At 56.6% G+C, this 20811-nt stretch overlaps 1 protein-coding gene across 1 annotated transcript; it reads right to left on the bottom strand.

Moving 5' to 3' along the window:
- Window positions 1-2146: 2146 nt before the first annotated feature.
- SYNGR3 (synaptogyrin 3) lies at window positions 2147-18841 on the bottom strand. Its single transcript, XM_005523090.3, has 4 exons — window positions 18737-18841; window positions 9792-10032; window positions 5932-6074; window positions 2147-4282 (listed from the first exon to the last, which is right to left on the bottom strand). The coding sequence occupies exons 1-4, from the start codon at window positions 18833-18835 to the stop codon at window positions 4073-4075; spliced, it is 693 nt and encodes a 230-aa protein (XP_005523147.1). The 5' UTR covers window positions 18836-18841; the 3' UTR covers window positions 2147-4072.
- Between the last annotated feature and the right edge of the window lie 1970 nt (window positions 18842-20811).

The following is a 20811-nucleotide window of genomic DNA, read 5'->3' as shown; positions in this document are numbered from 1 at the left end:
TTTTTTTTTCTATTCATTTTTAGCTCTTTATTGAAAATAAGTTGCAGTTGCTTACACAGACACCGAAAATACAGAATCACAGATTGTTCTCTCAAAAGATATTTTTATATATATAATATATACAAAATTGTAAACATTTTAAACTTATTTCCATACACAGTCCACTTTATACTACACTGCACAGAGGTTGGTGACAACTGCAACTCCTGGAAGCGTCTGCTTGGACAGAGGTATCTGCAAAGAAACTGCACTTCCCAACCCTCAGCTGGGAGCTGTTGGAGATTAAAACTCTTAAAGGAGCTGAGGTTTGAATGTGTATTGCAACAAAATCCAGGCAGCTGAACTGGGGGGTTCAAGTTGAGGCAGTGAGGGCTGGGTCTGAGCCTCACTGAGTGGGGAGAGGGGCTGGTGACACACAGAGGGGAAAAATGCAACTGAGAATGGGACCAGGGGGGACCAGAGCCACCCCCCTGGGGACAGCATGGGCTGGGAGGGGTCTGTAAAATACACAGCAGTTTTTACTGAGAGAAACAGCCACGGCATGGGATGATGATGATGGGATTTCCTAAGGAACAGCCCATGGCAGAGAGGGCAGCAGGCAGAGCCAGGAGCCAGCCCTGTGCCCTTGGGGGCTGGCACTGGGAGGGAAGGTACCAAAGAGCCCTGTAAGAGACTGGTGGGCAGGAGAAAAGAAATGCTGTGGGTGTCACTCGTTGTTGTGGCATCATCTGATGGGAATCTCATCCCAGTGCCCAGGAGCAGTGAGATCCCAAATGATGCCCTGTCAAGGGAGGGAGTTTGCTCTCAGGGTCTGCTGCAGCCCCTGACACACAGCAGGTAATGCAGGGGGAAGGATATATTTTACTAAACATCAATTAAGCAAAGCTTCCACCTTTGCTAGGAACAGCTTGAAATGTTGGCAAAAATTCCAAATCTTTTAATGTACTTGAATTGCACAGTGCATGATGTGGTGACCTCAGTGCTGAGAAACAGAGGTGATGTGACACAGCCTCCCAGAGCAAGAGGCTGGAGCAAAATGCAGCTCCAGGAAAGGCAGAGCGATGGAATTCTATGTTTTACACCCAAATTCAGTGCTAACATTGTGCAGAAGCTTTTGGGATGGGCTGAGCACAGTGAGGTCCTGCCCTCTGTGAGCTCGAGGTGCTGCCGACCTCAGGGGAGAACAGAGGGGTAGAAACAGCTTGTGAGGATGGCAAACCCCTGTCACGCTCAGGACAATCCTGGCATGGCTTTGGGACAATTCTGGGACAGCCCTGGCATCCTTTTAGGACGTGGTTACAAGGGGGTGAGTGCTGCTGTAGCACAGCTGGGAGAAAAAGAGGAGAAAAGATGGAAGTGGACGTTCCAAAGGCTCAGCAGCCCACGGTTACTGCTCTGGCTCTCCTCGGGGTGTGCTCAGTGCCACCCCAGCTGCACCCCCTGCTCTGCCTGATGGCACAGGGCACGGTGCCACCCAGCAGCTCTGGGGACACTGGGGGGGCTCCCAAAGGATTCAGGGCAGGATTCCAGGCACGGCTCTCACCCTCCCTCTGAGCGGGGCTGAACTCAGAAGGGCCAGGGCTCCATCAGGCCGGGGAGCTGCACCAGCAAACCCCAAAACGGGGTTCTTTGAGTCAGGCTGAGGTGGGTGAAGGCTCTGGCCACGGCCAGGAAGGTTGGGGTTGTCCCCTCCTGCCTGGTGACGCGCATTGGACACAAACCCAGCGCTATTCCCTGGAAAAACGCTCCAGCTGTGGGCTCCTGCCTGCCCGAGCTGCCCATCCCGGTGCCATCCCAGCAGGGCTGGCACCCTGCGCTTTGGGCACAGGGGACCAGGGCTCACCTCCCTCCAGGTGCCTGCTGAGTGAGGCTGGACGTGTTATTCCAGCTCTGCTTTAATCAAGGAACATCTCCTGCTCTGCCAGGAAGCCCCTCAGGCACCTGAGCCTTCCTCCTCCTCCTCCTCCCTGCCCAGCGGAGCAGCTGCAAGGAAAAGACAACGCTGACTTTGGGAAGCCGAAGCGACCCTCGGGAGGCACCAGGAGTTGTGCTGGTGTCGTCCCCGTGTCCCTGCTGCTGCTGCAGAGCTCAGAGCGTGGTGGGATGTGCGTGTGGGGGCAAAGAAAGGCAATGCAGGCCTCGGGGGGACATTCAGAGCGTGTAATATTCAGCACGGGGGGCACACGGGGCAGGACACGTCCCGCAGGCAGACACAGCTTTAGCTCTTTACAGTTACACAGAAACTCTGGAACAGTTATGTTATAGTTAGAAAAAATACACTGTACCCAACGAACATTATCTCACATACAATCAATTTAAACATTTAAATTGATTATAATTTTGCTAAAATATTAACACATGTACTGTTTGTGCTGCTAAAGTTTCAGTGTTCCCTCTAAGGAAAATATTGCTACAGTTCTACCGTACCCTGTATTAAACTCCTCGGGGTTTTTTCCTTTCCCAGCAAAACCGACTCCACAAAACCACAGAGATTCCGGAATTCATTGAGGCTGACACTGCACTGGGCTGGGGTGTCCGTGGTCAGGCACCTGTGAGGAGCTGGGCACAGCCAGGACCTGGAGCCAAGGCAAGGAACGCGCTTCGCCACCGGCAGTGACCTCTCGGGATGATTGGCTGCTTAATTAGCGTATTTCCCTGCTGCTCATTAATTAGTGCGCTGATCTGTCGCTCAGCAGCAGGAAGGAGCTGTGGCGTGGTGACCAGGACCTGTGGCAGGGAGGGGACAGCTGGTGGCTATTGCTCCTCACGAGGTCGGAAGGCAGTGGTGGCTTTGCCGGCACCAACAGGCAAGGCAGGACCCCGGAGTGCCGGGAGAGCCGGAGTCTCCAGGGATGGAGCTGCCACCAGCAGGGCTGGGAATTCAAGTTTCAGCTCCTCTGCTCAGCCCTTATTGACACAGCCTGGATCAGCTGCCACACGGGCAGGGAAAGCTGGCAGGTGGCTGACAAGGACCTCATGGATTTTACACATTCCGGTCTTTTCTTTGTCCTTTGCCGCTGAACCCCCAACCTGAGCCTCTTTCCTGGATGCTTTTCACTGACTCTCTTCCCACACCATTTCCAAACACGGGGCCGTGAGCCCACACAGACTCTAAAGGCCTGTGAAGCCTTTCCAGTTCCCTGCCTGAATCCCTCATTTCTGGAGGCTGCAGGGTGACACACGTGTCTCCACCTGGGCTTCTGCCGCAGCTGACAGATGGTGGCTGCTCCCAGAATTAAAATACAAGTCCAATTTTCCTCCTAATGGCCTTGGACATAGAGTCTGAGCCCCTCACCTCGGTCCTCACCTCTCCAGGGTGAGGATGTGTCAGCGCTGCCATGCAAAAATTCCTTAGGAATTTACAAACTTCCCAATCCCCCATGAAGAAACAGAACCTCAAAGCGCCGCATTCCCACTGATCACAGGCTGTTCCCGGTTAGCAACCAGCTCCTGCTGCTTTTCACTTCCAAACAGGAATGTTTTAAATCCTCAAGCAGAACCTGCTGGAGCGTAGAAGCAATCTGGATACTGATCCCAACCCTGGCCTGCTGTGCCCCCCCTGCCCGTGCCTCTAAACCAAGTTTTGAAACACCTGTTTGGATATTTTGTTTTGTACAGCAAATATATACAAAGAAAAATAACACAGACACCGCTGATTTCCCTGTGAATTTGGCACTTTCCATGGAACCTGGACTGGGAGCAGACAGGGCCAGCTTTCCCCACTGCCCACCCACCCTCGATGGATTCTGTGTTAGCTCTGGAAGAACGAGATCATAATTCCTCTGCTGTTTTCTAAGAGGAAAAGGCGTCCTGGGCTTCCCCAGCAGAGCTCAGAGGGGGCATTTCCTCCTCTTCCCCACGTGTAGGTGATGTGGTACCAACCTTCCTTCCTCCTGGCTTAGAGGGAACACTGCTTTTAGAAACCCTGGGACAGGTAAGACAAGAACCAATACCACTGTACAGAATTCACTGCACAACGAGCTAATAAAGGGACCCGGCGCTGACTCGCCACGGCAGGGAAACGGGACCGGATACATTTGGGACTGGGCAGGGGTGGCAGCGCCCCAGCCCCTCAGTACGCTGGCACTTGGTAACCTTTGGGGTTGGGCTCTAAGGTCTCGGTGAAGGGGGGGCTCTGGTAGGTCTCCGTGCTCTCCACGCCGCTGCCGCCGGGGTAGCCGGGGTAGGAGGCGCTGGGGTCGGTGCCGAACTGCTCGGTGGCGAACAGGGACATGTCCGTGCCCAGGCGGTACCGCTGCAGCGCCCGCAGCGCCAGCACCACCTGGGACAGCGAGGGACAGCGAGGGACAGCGTCACACAGGGCAGGGCTGCAGCCCCACGGCACCCCGTGTCACCCCAGAACCCACCCGGGGCTCCCCAATCCTCCCAGGGCTCCCCAGTCCCCACAGGATGCTGTGTCTCACCAGCATCACACATCACCCCAGGACCCCATCTCCTCCCTGGATCCCCCAAACCCCCAGCACCCCATCTCCCCCCTGGACCCCATCTCCTCCCTGGATCCCCCAAACCCCCAGCACCCCATCTCCCCCTGGACCCCCGAACTCTCAGCACCTCACATCCCCCAGGACCCTGCACCCCTCCAGACCCCACATCCCCCCAGCACCCTACACCCCCCATCTCTCTGCAGAGCCCCCCAGGGAGCTGCCACCCCTCTCCATCACACCCAAGAGCTAATCCAGCCCCAAAGCCCAGCCCAGCACCCCCATTTCTGCCGGACAGGGTGACCCCCAGAGCTCTGCCAGGGGTGGGGGGCCCTGGCTGTGCAGATCTGGCACTGCTGGCCCAAATAAACGCATCTGCTGTGGGGAGGGAGAGCTGCGAGTGCCAGCCCAGGAAAATGGGTCAGTTCTGCCGAGACTCCTTCACCCTTTTCCAGGTTGCTGGAATTGAGGTTGTGAACGGTGGGAAATGTGGGCGGCAAAGCCGGGAGGGCCCCGCGCTCATTCCAGGAGGCTTCATTAACAAGTCAATTAGTTTGTAAATGATGCGCTGAGGAGGCTAAAAAACGCCTGTAGAAGCCAGGAATGGCTTCCCAAGCATCCCGGCCATCCTTTGGGATGTGACAGGGGGCTGGTGTCCCCACCGCCCTCCCGGGGAGGGAGCAGATGCTGATGGGATGGGGAACATCCCACCCACCGCCCTTCCCTGTGGCAGCCGAGGATGGGGAAGAGCTGGGATTAAAAGAGATTTATTGGGATAATCATAAAGCAGGGAGCAGTCAAACTCGGGGAGAACTGGAGCAAGGCTCGCTGCTGGAAAGCCTCGGACTGGCTTTTGCCCCAGTTCTTTGAAGGCAATATGGAATTAGAGCACATCCCGGGGCTCTGTGCCCAGGAAAAGCCGGGGGAGAGCAGGAGGTAACACATCCCTGCCTCTCCACAGAGCCTCTGGAGAAGGAGCCCCCCCGGCCAGCTGGGTCCAGGTGGGTTTCACACAGCCCTGCCTGAAATCCCTCTGCCCAGGTGGAGCCAAAAATGGGAGCAAAGGGAGGTTCTACAAACCCCTTCCCCAGGTGGATGGCAGAGGGGCCAGTGTGGCTTGTCCCAGGAGGGAGCTGATGAGAGCTCCCAAAATCTCCCAGGCATCCCACAAAGAGCTCAGCGCAGGGATCTGCTCCTGGGAACTCTGCCACCCTGGGGCTCCGAGGAGGCTCTGAAAGCAGGGCAGCTCGTGCCTGGCCACACGTTTTCAGTGGGAACAAAACCTCCCAGCCTCGGGAGAAAGGGAAGCCTGGAATTCCCCAGTGAGAGGGGACCGAGCTGAAGCTTCCCTAGTAAATAACCACCAGCTCCACGCCTGGAGGGTCCCCTGCAGCCCCAGGATCACTTCTCCAAACCCCAGAGTCCCCCTCCAGCTCAGCACCACCCTGGGCAGGTTTCAGTTCCCCTCCAGCCCCGGGGCTGCCCTCACCCAGATGATGATGGAGAAGAAGGAGAAGGTGATCGCTGCCCGCGCCGCGTCGGCGCCCTGCGAGAAGCCCCTGGTCAGCGTCGTCCTCTGCCACTGGTTTGCCAGGAAGCAAAAAGCTACAAACCACAGGAAGGCCAGGAAACCTGCAGGAAAACAGAGCTGGTCAGTGCTGCCCCTGCACACACCACCCAGGATTCCAACAGGAACGGGAATTTCGGGAGCCGTGGCCCAAAAGGAGCTTTTGAAAAACAAAAACAAAGGTGGAAGGAAACTTGTGGGGTCATCTCGGTGTGTTGCCTGCCTGAAGTTCAGCTCAGCTACTCCTCAATGTGATCTCAGTGACCCCCAGGGACAGCACATCCTCCCTGGACATGCTGGAGAGGCACTTTGCACAAGGGCACTGAATAACAGGACAAGGGGAAATGGCCTTTGGCTGAAGGAGGGTGGATTTACATTGGATACTGAGAAGAAATTCTTCCCTGTGAGTGTGGGGAGGCTCAGAGCAGCTGTGGCTGCCCCTGGATCCCTGGGAGTGTCCCAGGCCAGGCTGGACAGGGCTTGGAGCAGCCTGGGACAGTGGGAGGTGTCTGTGCCCATGGCAGGGGTTGGGATGGGATGGATTTTAATGCCCCTTCCAACCCAAACCAGTCTGTAATTCCCTGATTCCAGGACACGTGAGAGCTCTGCAGAGAATCCCCCTGGGCCTGTGGAACGGAGCAGAAACACTCTGGTGATTATTTGATTATTCCTGCCTGGAAGCAAAGCTGGCTGAGCAAGATAGGGCTGCAGCTGCCCTAATTCCATCCCCAGCCACCAGCCCGGTGCCAAGGAGCTCCGGGAACAGGAGAGGAAAAGCCAGGAGCACACAGGAGCAGCAGCAGGGGCGTTTTCCAGCACTGGGAAGAGGAGCTGCACAATCTGGACCCTCCCATGGTGCTGTTTTCAGGGTCTCCATCATTCCTGATGCCTCGGATTCTGGGTGTCAGTGCACACGTGGATGTTGGGAATGCTGGAATGTTGGAATTCCCAGCAGCTTCCAGGGATCATCAGCACAGCAGGATGAGCAGCCAGGCTGCCAGTCCCTGTCTGACTGCAGGGAGAGGAGAGCCTTCCCTTATTCCCTTTTATTCCCATTTTTCTTGCCAGTTATCCCTAAATACAACATAAAATGCCTGGGAGCATCCACACTGAGTGCTGGAGGCACAGGGCTCAAGGCCTTGAATTCAGAATTTGTTCCTAATTTCCACATTCTTTGGGAATTCCCAACCATCAGGGCTGCCTTGCAGGAAGGATCAGGTTTCCTGCTCCAAATTACAGACACTTCACCAAATACAGCCACTCCTGTCACCAAACCCACCCAAATCTCTGCATAAGCATTTTCACTTCCCTTGGGGACAGTGACTCGTTGCCAGCATTAGATGAGACCTCTGGGATTTACTCCTTAAAGGTCACATTGTAATATCCCTTAAATTCAGGGATATTTTCTGTTGCCCTGCTGCTTTACCAGCAGCTGTTCCTGGCATGGGAGGCAGCTCCAAGCCCTGCACTCAACCTCAGCATTGAAAATCACACTGGGGGTAGTTCAGAAGTCAAAAGCCCAGAGGTGAAACAAGAGCAGCTCCCAAAGGTTGATTCACACCGTGGGAGCAGCAGGATGGCTCAGGGACAAGGCTGGGGACACAGGGCTGGCACAAGGGACACAGGGATGGCACTGGGTACACTCAGGGACAAGGCTGGGGACACAGGGCTGGCACAGGGCACACAGGGATGGCACAAGGGATACAGGGATGGCACTGGGTACACTCAGGGACAAGGCGGGGGACACAGGGCTGGTACAGGGCACACAGGGATGGCACTGGGGACACAGGGATGGCACTGGTTATGCTCAGGGACAAGGCTGGGGACACAGGGATGGCACAGGTTTGTGGAGGGGGAAGCTGTTCCTGTGTGTGACACTGGAGCCAGCGCTACTCGTCCTCCCTGGCAGGACAGGGCCACTGATGTCACTGTCCCCAGTGACACTGCCACTCTGTCCCCAGTGTCCCCCCAGCCCTGGTGGCACCCCTGGGATGTCAGGAGTTAAAATGACATCATGCACAGCCCGGGCCCAGCACGGCTGCGCTGGGTACTGCAGCTGCCAAATCCCTCTGCAGCACCAGCTCTGACCTTCCTCATCCCAAAACCTCCAGCCAGGAGCGGCTGGGATCGCTTCTGCTGCCACCCCTGTGCACTTCCAGGAGGTTCTGTGATGCAGGGAGAGCCTGAGAGAAGCTTTTCCCCTCCAGAGCAGCTCTGGGCAGCAGGAGCATTCTCCAGTGCCAGGAGGAGATGGGGTCAGGCATGGGCAGCACCTCCAGCCACACAAGCCCGGTGTGGTTCGATGTTTGGAGGACTGACAGGAATTTTAAAAGCCCTCAGAGAGGGCTGAGCTGGCAGGGACGGGGTGAGGCTGCTTGTGCCAGCCCCAGCTCCAGCTGCATCAGCCACGGCAGCAGCTCCACTCCCTCCAGCCCTCCGGGGAAAACCGGAGCGCCAGGAAGAGCCACGGGAGCCAGGGGACCACGATCATCCAAGGATCTGCAGACAACAGAGTGCAAACACCAGGGAAGGTGTGTTTTAGCAGCCTAAGCACAGCCTGGTCTCCAGCAAACGCCTGGCTGTGGGAACAGCTGGAAGGGAAGGTTGTAAATGCTGCTCCCAGCGTGGTGACCCTGCCTGAAGCCCCACCTGTGCCCCAGACTTATCACCCAGCTTCTTCCCAGATGTATTTTAGGAAGTTCTTCCCTGTGAGGGTGGCAGGGTGCCCAGAGAAGCTGCCCCTGGATTCCTGGAAGAGCTTAACTGGGTTTGGAGCACCCTGGTCTAGTGGAAGGTGGCATTGAATGGGCTCTAATGTCCCTTCCAACCAAACCATGATTCTCTCATTTCTCCTCTCAGTGGATCCATCACAGGGACAAAGGAGAAAGGAGGCAGAGTTTGAGAGCAGAGCCTGGCAGGGAGCAGAGGCTCTCAGGGTGTGAGGCAGGGCAGCAGGACCCAGCCTGGCTCTGTGACACGCAGCAGCAGCCACAAGATGGATGTGATGTCCCCGCTCCGCTTGAATCCAAGGATTTCGGGCACCGAGCCCCACGGAAGGGGCTGTAAATTTTATCTAACAAGGGCTGGATGCTCCAGCACCATGGAAATGAGCTTTGCAGAGAGGACAGAACAGCCTGAACAACAGGCAAGGCAGGGAGGGGATGATGGATGTCTTCATTTGGGACAGAGAGCCACCAGCGATGCTCGTGCTGGATAAATCACCTCAGCCTTTGCTGACAGCCGGGGAAGGCAGAGCAGCAGCTGCAAACGGAGCCAGGCAGCTCCCAGAGCAGAGCAGAGCAGAGCAGAGCAGAGCAGAGCAGAGGATGTTCCCTCCCAGCCCCGAGCATCCTGCCTGCTCCTGGCTGCAGGGATCAGCCTCAGCTCGAGGGCTCAGGAGGGCAGGTCCGAGGGCAGCCCCAGAAGCTGCTCCGAACTCGTGCACAAAGCGAAACCAGACCCGAGGCAGCTGCCAAAACCACCTTTGCTTTTCTTGAGGCAGAACAGGAGATGTGGGCGGGTAAAACCCCCGTGTGGGCTCTGAGATGTGCCCACCAAGCCTCACCCGTGGCTGGCCTCACCAAACCCAGCAAACACGCCGCTGTCCCCAGGCACCACCTCCGTCTGCCTCAGTGCTCACTGTGGCTGGGTGGGACAGCTCCCCTGCCACCCACGTCCCCAGCCGAGGCACACGAGTCATGTCAGGCCACGGGAGGAGCGGGGAACACCCAGAGTGGAGGGGCAGGGCACAGCAGTGAGCCCTCAGGGCAGAGCAGAGCTACCTGAAAAGCCCAGGTCCAGCAGCACGGCCCGTTTGCGGTCCTTGACGCTGCTGATCTGCTGGAAGTACAGGTCCACCACGAAGAAGAAGATGCAGCCGAAGAAGGCGATGATGCCCACGGCGATGCCGTAGCTGCAGGCACTCTCATTCTCGTTGAAGATGCAGAGCAGCTCGGGGTGCTGGCTGTCCTTGTTCACGTAGCACTCGTTCACGATGGAGCCGAACACCACGATGGAGAAGATCTGCAGGAGGAAGGAGAGAACACAACTTGCTGCTGTTTGCATTGAGCTCTTGTTTCCCCACAGCAGCGTCACTGGATTCAATCCCGTCCTCGACTCCATGGCAACGCGGAGCTTGTGAGACACATCCTGGCTCTCCTCCTGGAGCCTCCAACCAGCACCTGGGTGTTCCTCCTCTGGGAGCTGGAACCTCCTCCTGCCTCCCAGGGCCTCGCTGTGCAGAGCAGCTTAAGAACCTTTTTCTCCAGACAGGCTGGGGAGGGAAAAAATAACCAGATGGGGCAGGTCCCTGCAGAGTCTTTGTGCTGGTGCTGCTCTCTGCTGCCAGGCTGTGCCCCACAGAGCCCTGGTGTCCCCGTGGGGCAGGGGCTGACCCAGCAGCTGAGCCAGGGAAGGGCTGGATTGCTGGTGGAGGGGACAGGGGACACGTGTGGGGAGCTGGCACAGGGAGCAGCAGGGTGGCTTGGGCAGGGCTGAAAGGTGCAGCTCCCAAATCCATTACCCAGTGAGCTGGGCCGGGGCAGGACAGACGGGCAGGGGCTGCTGGCACTGCCCAGGTGCCCGTGCTGGCACCGGAGGTGTCACATCCCTGCAGGTGGGGAAGGAGCGGCTGCCGCAGGCAACACCATCCCCCTGCTGCTCACCCGAGAAATTCCCTCCTCTCCTGGCACCTGCAGGAGCAGCACGAGACAGGGACAGGGGACACAGAGGTATCAGCCCGGGAGCCACAGGATGAAGCCCAGCTGGTGGCACTCACAGTCACCCGTGTCACCTCCTGCAGCTCCCAGTGAAGCCGTGTCCCAGAGCAGGGAAATGGAGCAGAACCCACGGTGGGCAAACCACCCCCAAGGCCCAACCCTCTTGAGCATAGCACTGGGATAGACCTTCTCCTCTTCCTCCTCTGGGAGCTTATCCACGGCCTGGGGTCCTGTCCCAAATCCTTCCCTAGCTCAGGTCAGCCCTGAGCACCAGCCACGAGCTCAGGGGCCACCCAAGTCACGCTGTGGCACCTGCACCCTGCTCCTCGCTGGTGCTGTGCTTAGGGAGCACTTGGGATGGCACAGCATCACCACCATCATCATCATCATCATCATCATCATTATCATTATCATCATCGTCATCACCATCATCATCATCATCATCATCATCATCATTATCATCATCATCATCATTATCATTATCATCATCATCATTATCATCATCACCATCATCATCATCATCATCACCATCATTATCACCATCACCATCATCATCATCATCATCATCATCATTATCACCATCATCACCATCATCATCACCATCATCACCATCATCACCATCATCATCATCATCATTATCACCATCATCACCATCATCATCATCATCACCATCATCATCACCATCATCACCATCATCACCATCATCATCACCATCATCACCATCATCACCATCATCACCATCATCATTATCACCATCATCACCATCATCACCATCATCATCATCATCATCATCACCATCATCATCACCATCATCACCATCATCACCATCATCATCATCATCATAACCATCACCATCATCATCACCATCACCATCATTACCATCACCATCATTATCATCATTATCCTCACCCCCATCATCCCCATCCCCAGCACGGCCACACCAGGCAGGGCTGTGTGTAAGGAAGGAACAACAACCAGCAGCACTCATCGTTTTCCCGGAGCTTTGGCAGCAGCTGTAACATCAGCAGTTGTAAAAATCTGCTCATAAATAATGCAAAATTGTTATTTACCATCAGAAATAGCAGCAGCATTTATGAAACAGGCCCTGGGTAGAAGTAATGTGATTCTGGAAAACATGAATAATTGAGGACCTCTGATTCCACACGATTACTTCTCTGGCAGGCCAGCAAACTTGTACTCAGCTTCCCTGAGAAGTTTCCCTCGGTTTTCCCAGGATTAAAAACCTTCTCCAAGCTTTTGGGAGCCTGCTGGGAGCCCAGAGCTTTGGTGCTGAGGGAGAGCTCCCGTAAATACCATTAAAGATGTCACAGCACAGGTGTGTGGTGCCTGCACCAGCTCTGCACACCTGGAGCTATCAATGGAAATGGTTTATTTAAAAAAAATATGTTTTATCACTTCCAAATCCAAAGGATTTTGGAAAGCAGAGCATCCTTCCTGCTGCCAAACAAGTGACTCAAACCATGAGAGCCTCACAACCACGTTTCAATGTACAAAACATGGAACACGCAACTTTTCCTTGGGAGGTCAAAGTAGCAACAAATTCCAAGTGCAAACATTTGATAGGTGAGCTCAAAACATCAGCACTACCTGGAATATTCCTGTCCAAATGTGCCTTTCCATGGATTTTTCTCTCCCTCACCCCAGGATTGTAATGTTATGGTTTTTTCTTAAAAAACCCACTGGTGCTGGTGAAACATCTTCATGAGAATTAATTTGGTGTTGTCTTTCTAATAGATGAAAAAGTGCTTTTATTTTAGGAAAACGTGGGTAGATGAAATAAATGTGGGCAGGGAAATAAACCTCCCGTGTTTTTTAAAGTTCACACAGAACAAGAGCATTTTCCCAATCACCTTCACCAACCACAGCGCCTCAAAGCCCCAACCAGCTCATCAGAGACTCGAAAGAGAAAACACAAGGTCACATTTTCCACTGTGAGTGAGGTTTTGTGGGCCTGAGAGGTCTCAGAGGAGCCTTCACAGGACACTCCATTTTCCAGCCCAACAACCCAACGCCAGCAGCAACAAATTCTGCTTTTCCTGGATGAACAGGTGCAAGGCAGAGTAAAACAGCTGGATTCTCCTCAGCCACCCCGGTGGGAAATTGTATTTTCCATCCTTGCATCCTGCCAAAGCTTCCATGGGATGTGCTGGCAGCTCGGGGGCTCCTAGTGTGGGGGTTCCTAAGCTCTGGGAGCCCCCAGCTCCAGCAGTTCCAGCAGTTCCAGGATCTCCAGCAGCTCCAGGAACTCCAGCAGCTCCAGGATCTCCAGCAGCTCCAGCAGCACAGACCATGAGTGCTGCCCTGCCTGTGGGAATGAGGAAGGCTCTCCTCCTCTCCCATCCCTTCCATTTAGAGCTGCATCACCACGCAGAGGAGCCTCAGTCCCAGCCTGGAGGGAGCACAAGGCAGGGCAGGAGCCTCCAGAGCCGTGGGGACATGGATGGGCTGCTCGTGCCAAGGGAGCTGAGCTCCCACCATGCCAGGGAGAAGAAACTGGGACCTCTCTTGTTCATGAAAACCAGCAGCCCAGCTCCCCCAGTTCAAAGTTTGCTTCCAAGCAAGAAGAGGCACCTCTGCAGGCCAGGCAGCATTTCTGTGACACAGGACAAAGGGACAGGACAAAGGGACAGGACAAAGGGACAGGACAAAGGGACAGGTCTCTGCCCAGAGGGTGGGCAGGCCCTGGCACAGGTGCCCAGAGCAGCTGTAGCTGCCCCTGGAGCCCTGGGATCATCCCAGGCCAGGCTGGACAGGGCTTGGAGAGCTCTGGGATGGTGGAAGGTGTCCCTGCCCATGGCAAGGGCTGGAACTGGATGGGTTTTAGGGCTCCTTCCAACTCAAACCATTCCAGGATTCTGTGATTCTGCTGGACCCATCAGGCCCTCGCATCAGCCCAGGGTTTGGACCCTGATGTGCCCACGATGGAGACACCTTTCAGGTGTGGATAAAGCTGGAGCTGTGTCTGCCCTCTCTCTCTCTCTCATTTTTGCCATCTGGAGGACGCTGGCTGGCCAGGCTGCCTGCCTTTCTTCTGGAATTACACTCTGCAGATCCCCGTTCCCTCCTGAAGCCCCAGCAGGCTGAACCCCGACACACACACACATTTTTCCTCCCCGTTGCTTTCAGCTTTCTGCAGCCCATCCCCTAAAATATCCTTCAGGAGACCTCGCAGCCTGAGCAGAGCCAGGCGAGGAAAACAAAAAGCAAATAACACAGCAGAGCACGAGCTGAGAGCTTCGGTGTGAGCTGTCAGCCATTTTAAGGTAAGATGTTCCCACTGCTGAGGCGCTGCACTTGGATTTGGGACCTATAAAAAACATCACCAGAAGGTGTGGGGTTGCAGGAGACTGCAGAACCCGGCTCTGGTTACACACACAAGCAACCATTAATGTCAGCATGGAGGAAAGGTAATGCAGGAGGAAAAATAACCCAGAGCTCGTTTCCTGCGCCGAGGCTCCTGACCAACAGCGCAGGCCACGAGAGCCAGCAGCGAGCTCTGGGTGATCCCTCCCTGCCTTCCTGGAGCCCAGCGAGGGAAGGATGGACCACCAAACGAGAAGGGAAAATGATTCAGGTCAAATTAGCACAGGCCAAATCCTGCTTAGCACCGAGTGTTTCCCTAAGCCCCGCTAAGCCCCGCGCTGCGCTCGGGCCTGGCGCAGATCCCCCGCTCAGGGACCCTCGGCACAGCGGGACCATCAGGCCCCAGGTTCCTCTCCAGTTTACAGCTGGCACTCAAGGGGAAGTTTCCAGCACTGATCTGCATTGTTTATTGGAGGATGAGAAGACCAAAGCTCAGCTTTAAGCACTGCCAGATCTCCCACAGGACTGGGTGACCACGAAGGGAAGGCCTGGTGTGGTTTCTGGCACAGAAAGAGGTGGTCTGATGCTGGCTCTAATGTGTTTAGGGCCACGTCCACCAGGATAATCAGCTTGGGAGGAGGTGTCTTGATGACCACATGACTGATTTTTCCTGAATTACTTTTTCTGATGTGGGAAGAGATGCTGGCTGGGACACAGCGCCCATTCAAGGTTCCTAATCTTGTCCTGCAATCTGAGCACATGGCACACCAGCACTGCTTGAAACAAGAGATGACAGGAGCTTGACAACTTTTAAGCTCAGATGCAGCAAAGCTTCCCTATAATTCCATTACCAAAATGTTAATTTTCAGTTCTGCCTTTAATCCATAGCCTGCAGAAAGAGAAAATTAAGACAGAAATCTGATGACCCCTCTGAAAAGAGGTCAGGCCCGAAGTCTGAAGCAGCTCAGATCATGCTAATGGCTCTGAGCATTGCTGGAGGATCCCAGAGGGCCAGAGCAGCCTTGGAGCTCTTCCCTAAGAGCCCTGAGTGCTCGGGAGTCAGTGACACCCCTGAAGAACCATCCAGAGCTCATTCCCTGCATTTCTCCTGCTGAGCTCCAGGGAGGCACAGAGATGATGGGATGGGATGGGATCCTTGGGATGGGATGGGATCCTTGGGATGGGATCCTTGGGATGGGATGGGATCCTTGGGATGGGATCCTTGGGATGGGATGGGATCCTTGGGATGGGATGGGATCCTTGGGATGGGATGGGATGAGGGTGCACTGATGGCACCCAGCACTGCACTTCTGCTGCTGCTCTGCATGAAATCACAGTAATTGCTGAAAAAGTTTACCAGAATATTTTCCAAAAGTGCTTTTAGAAGCCAAACCTAAGCCTGTGTTAAATGAACAATTGCCCTGTGGAGCTGAGTGGCCACTTGAAAGTCTGGCTGGCACAGGCAGTCACAGAGAAAGGAACTCATGATTCTGCAGGCACCCGTCATGAATATCGACTCTGTTTGCCTGTGCAAAAAATGTCTCAAAAGGAAACCACAAGAGCGATCACATCTTCATCTGACAAACTGCATCAGACAGAGAGGGAAGAGATGAATGAGGAACTGTTAAATGGTTCTTTCCAGCTTTTGATTTTACAGCTCAAGCCAGGAGTGGGTTTTTTTCCCCTCAGATACTCAGAATTTCTCTCTCAGGGGAAGGCAGAACCAGGAATCCCCTTTGGCCACCGCTGACATTTGGGGATTTCTGTGTTGGTCACCATTCACCTGTCTGTCCCTCACATGTCTGCCAGCACAAGGTCCCCGAGGCAGCCACTGGAGTCACCAAAGGGAACTGGACCTTCCTTCGGTGGTGAGAAGCCCCAGCAGTGGCCATCAGCCAGATGAGCACGAGTCACTCACCTGGGGCTGGCCCCAAATCCCTGTGGGATTTCTCCATCACCCCCACCCAAACCAGCCCATCCCAAGCAGCTCTTCCTTTTCCGAAGGGAAGCTGACACCGCACACAGAGCAGGGGTCGCATCTCAGGTTAACAACCACCGAGGCACAGCAAGGAAAACCCAGCCCAAAGCCTGACCTGAGCCCAGGGCTGGCTCAACAAGCAGCCCTGGCTGTCCAGGGCAGCTGATCTCCCCTGGGATTGCAGGCAGGGAAGCCTGGCCTGGTTCTGTTTGCTTTGGGAATCGGGGAGTGGCCCGGTGGGCATCAGTTCCGGCACGGATGTCACCACGTGCCACAGCACTGCCACACTCACCCAGGACAGCAGCAGGGAAGGCAGCAGAGCCCTCAGCCCTTGGCTGCATCCCCCATCCAACCTCTCCACCCTGACTTGGGTTTGGTCTGGAATCCAGGCACAAGGCAGAGGGAAGGTAATCCACTCACACCCCGCACTGACTGCGGTCCCAGCTCACGCTGGGAAGGAACCATAAAAGCTGAACTGGTTTAAGACACGGGAAACTGGACTGAGACAACCAAGCTGGGGCTCTGAAGCCCCAGGCTGGAGCGGTGATGAACCCTGACAGATCTACCAGTGAATGTGAGACCTGGGAAAAGACCTCCCACCCAACCCCCAGCCCGCTGAAAAGACCAAAAAACTCCCTTTTTGTTCAGTGGGCTTTGGAGCCAACCCCAAGTGTTGCAAACATTTATGGGATAGCACCATGCTCATCCCATGTTTGTCCACACTGGTGGCCCTTGCACTTGGAGTGAAGCTGATGCATTTCTGTAGCTGTAAGCACTCATTTGTCACTGATTCCCTGTGAATTTCACAGGGAAATTCATTTCAGAGCCATGAAAGGAGGGACTTCGCCACTGAATAAACCAGTGAATAAATCCAGGAATATTTTCTAAGCTGGGATTTTTATTTTGTACCTATATTCCATACTCTGGTCCTGCTTCCCACCAGTGTCCAATCCCCTCCATTCAACAAGGATGGGGATTCCTCTGGGTGCCACATGACACATTTATTTTAGGAGGGGCTCAACTCACCAACTGTGAGTTATTTAACTGTACCCAAATTCTAACCCACTGCCAGCACTTTGCCATTCCCACTCAAGGAGGATCCAGGAGGATCCAGACCAAATTTTCTTCTAGGAAACAACTGCTACCCTGCGCCTCAACCCTGCCCAAAATGCCCCATCCACACCAAGCTGGATGCCCCAGATCCATCCCTGGTCCCTGTTTTTCCTCATCCATGGAGCTGTGGGCCTTCTCCAAGCGCTGGGAAGGACAGCAGCTCCCATCCAGCCACACAGTGCAGCATGTGGTGTAACTCTGGGCATGTGACTGCAGCTGGAATTGCTCATGTGCTGCACGTTGTGCTGCTCGGGGCCTCGGCCAGGGCATCCCAGCCCGGAGAGACCCCCGGGCACAGCGGCTGTGCCTGCTGCAAGGAGGGCAGGGAGCTCTCCTGGCTCCCTGCCTCGCTCAGCCGGAGGTGACACAGAGCCAGCACAGGTGTGACACGGGCGAGGACGAGCCCCAGGCTCATCCACGGCCTCCAGCCAAGCACCGGAGCCAGGTGAAAACCAGGCAGACCCTTCCCGCTGGGGGTTTTTGGGAAGGAGCTGGCATTCCTGACCTCTCAAGGCCTTGTGCACCTGCAGATGTCAGCAAAAAGCCAGGCTGGGGGAGGCAAATAGGGGCTGCCCTTAGCCCTGGGCATTGGGGCAGGCTGGCACATCTCCCTGGGCACGGACCGCGCTACACAGCCCATTCCACCTCCTGCTCCCCGCTCCGTGGTGGGAATTCACAGATGGGAAACGTCCAACAAACACGGCATCCTCTCACCAGCACGGGGGAGCTGGGCAGGGCCGGCTCCCGGATTTCTGTCACACACACGCATGCACGGAGCGTGGAAGGCAGGAAAATGTCCTCGGCCTCCTGCTCCGAGCCCCGTCCTCCAGCACCGCAGCGGAGAGGGGCAGGAGCGCATCCCGCCGGCCCCATTCCCGAGGAAACTCCCTGACAGCTCACCCGGGAGCCGGCACTGCCCGCAGGGCTGGGGAGCGCCCGCAGCACCGGCACCGGCGCCGGCACCGCACCAACACCGGCACCGGCACCGCACCAACACCGGCACCGGCACCAACACCGGCACCGGCACCGCACCAACACCGGCACCGCACCAACACCGCCCCAACACCGGCACCGGCACCGCACCAACACCGGCACCGCACCAACACCGCACCAACACCGGCACCGGCACCGCACCAACACCGCACCAACACCGGCACCGGCACCAACACCGCACCAACACCGGCACCGGCACCGCACCAACACCGGCACCGGCACCGCACCAACACCAACACCGCACCAACACCGGCACCGGCACCGCACCAGCACCGGCACCGGCACCAACACGGCACCAACACCGGCACCGGCACCGCACCAACACCGGGCCGGCCCGACAGTGCACCGAGCACCGGGGAACGATGCACCGCCTGCGGGCACGATGCACCTGAGCTGCCCATGGTCCCGGCACTGCCCATGGCCCCGGTACTGCCCATGGCCCCGGCACTGCCCATGGCCTCGGTACTGCCCATGGCCCCGGTACTGCCCATCGCCGGGCACTGCCCATGGTCCCGGCACTCCCCATCGCCGGGCACTGCCCGCCGCGCCGGGCGCTGTCCCCGCACCGCCGCTGCCCGGCCCCGCGGCCGTTCCGCCTTACCCAGGTGGTCACCCGGAGGAGGGTCTGCGGCTGCTTCAGGAAATCCACGGGGTCGATGGCCCCCCCCGCCCGGCCCGCTCCGAAGGACGCTCCTTCCATCTTCCCCCGCGCCCGCTCCGCGCCCAGCCGAGCCCAGCCGCGCGCGCCCCGCGCCGGCCGCGCGCCCGCCCCCCCCGCGCCCCTCCCTCGTGGGCTCGTCCGCAGCGCCGCGTGCGGACGGCGGGCGGAACCACCCGCCGGGGAGGGGGGGTTGTTGGGGAGGTGGGCACGGGCAGGTGCGCGCGGCCGGAGCGGGGTGCGCTCCCCCCGCAGCGAGCCCGAGCTGAGCCTCGGACACCGGGATTGGGCATGGACACTGTGACACTGTGACAGTGCCACTGTCACCGGGATTGGGCATGGACACTGTGACACTGTGACAGTGCCACTGTCACCGGGATTGGGCATGGACACTGTGACACTGTGACAGTGCCACTGTCACCGGGATTGGGCATGGACACTGTGACACTGTGACAGTGCCACTGTCACCGGGATGTGGGCATGGCCACCTCAGCACAGCTGTGGGCACTGTGGATGGGCAGTGCCACTGTGCTGTGGCCATGGTCACTGTGCCATGGCTGGGGACACCGCAGAACAGCCAGGATCTCTTGCCATTGCCAGGGTCACTGTGCTGTTCCAAGAATTACCGTCCTACGGTCACTGTGCTGCTTGTGGGGATAGCGTGTCATGGGCAGGGATGGGGTGTCCTTGCAAGGGTCACCATCCCATGCCAGTGTCACCGGGCAATGGCAAAGGCTGCCTGTGCTGTGGCCCTGTGAGCAGCTGGGCTGTTGGCGATGCCATGGCCTGGAGCACAAGGTCACCACGCTGCTCAGCTCACCTCTGCTGTGGACACTGAGCCCAGGATAAACACCCCTTCTGTACCCAGACCCCCAGAAAGAGTGGCTGTCACCTTTTGGGGATGCTCAGAGGCCCTGCAGCTAGGAGGGCTCTCAGACCTGGCACAGGAGCTCTGGCTGCTCACCAGGACCAGTGGCCAAGAGCAGAGAGCAAGGTTTGGCAGCTGCTCTTTGCTGTTGCACATTCATAGCTGGTGCAAGAAAAGGGAAGTGAAAATGTTTGGGGCTGAGCTCTCACTTGCCTCACACATGGAAGGAGGCACCCAGAGCTACCACGGGACGGGCAGAGGCCAAGCCCCATCTCTGCTCCCTCCCCATGGACAGCAGGAAGGAGGAAAAAGCAGAACCTTAGAGGGAAACCCTCGATTAGCTCGGAGGGAGTTCCCCCCGCGGCTCCAGGACCATGTCCTGAGCTGGTTTTCACAGCACCGCGATGCTGATCCCGGTTCCATAGATACCGATGCCATGACAACCCTGACATCATCCCTGCTCCGGAGCGGAGCTGCAGGGAAAGGCGCAGGGAGGAGGAGCACGCTGGCCCTGCTGGCACGGGGCTGTGGGGCTGGGGGCTTCCCCTGGCCCCAGCACAGCCCCACTGCAGCCCCATTCCCCTTGCAGGGACCGTGCCACTGCCACAGCACGTGGGGTGCCTGTGGGGCAGGTGTCACACTCCTCACACACACAGTGCAGTCACAGAGAGAAGGATTCCCGTGGATCCTGTTTCCAGCTCCTTTTGGCCCTTTGCAGCTTTGTCACTCTCTTCTCTCTGGTGGGTTGGGATCAGGATTTAACTGTTGAAACTCATAATGATGCCACGCAGTTTTTCTCAATTACAGGTGAGTCATGATCTCTCCAGGTCTATTTCTGACTCCCAGCAGGAAAAGCAGAATTCAGCCCTTCATTCCTCAGTGTCACCAGCTCAGTAACCAGCATATTTTTCTAGGCAAAACCGAAATGGCCATGAATTGGCCATGAATTGGTCCCTCCTGCTTTCTGCTGGCAGGATGGCTCATGGAGCTGGCCAGGGATGGTACCCCAGTGCCAAGAGCATCATTGCCAGCTCATCCCTGAATTGCAGGTCAGGAACAAAGACCAAATTAACTTGAAGGGATTACCTGAGGTGTGATTTTCCATCAGCTTCAGCAGCTTAGAAGCAGCTGTTTCAGCATCCCCAAAAAC

The sequence above is a fragment of the Pseudopodoces humilis genome, chromosome 18 (genome assembly GCF_049639895.1).
Source record: "Pseudopodoces humilis isolate 2021_Gansu_Grassland_sample_001 chromosome 18, ASM4963989v1, whole genome shotgun sequence".
Taxonomy (NCBI): domain Eukaryota; kingdom Metazoa; phylum Chordata; class Aves; order Passeriformes; family Paridae; genus Pseudopodoces; species Pseudopodoces humilis.
Note: the sequence above shows the minus strand (reverse complement) of the source record. Positions and strands in the feature narration are given on the sequence as shown.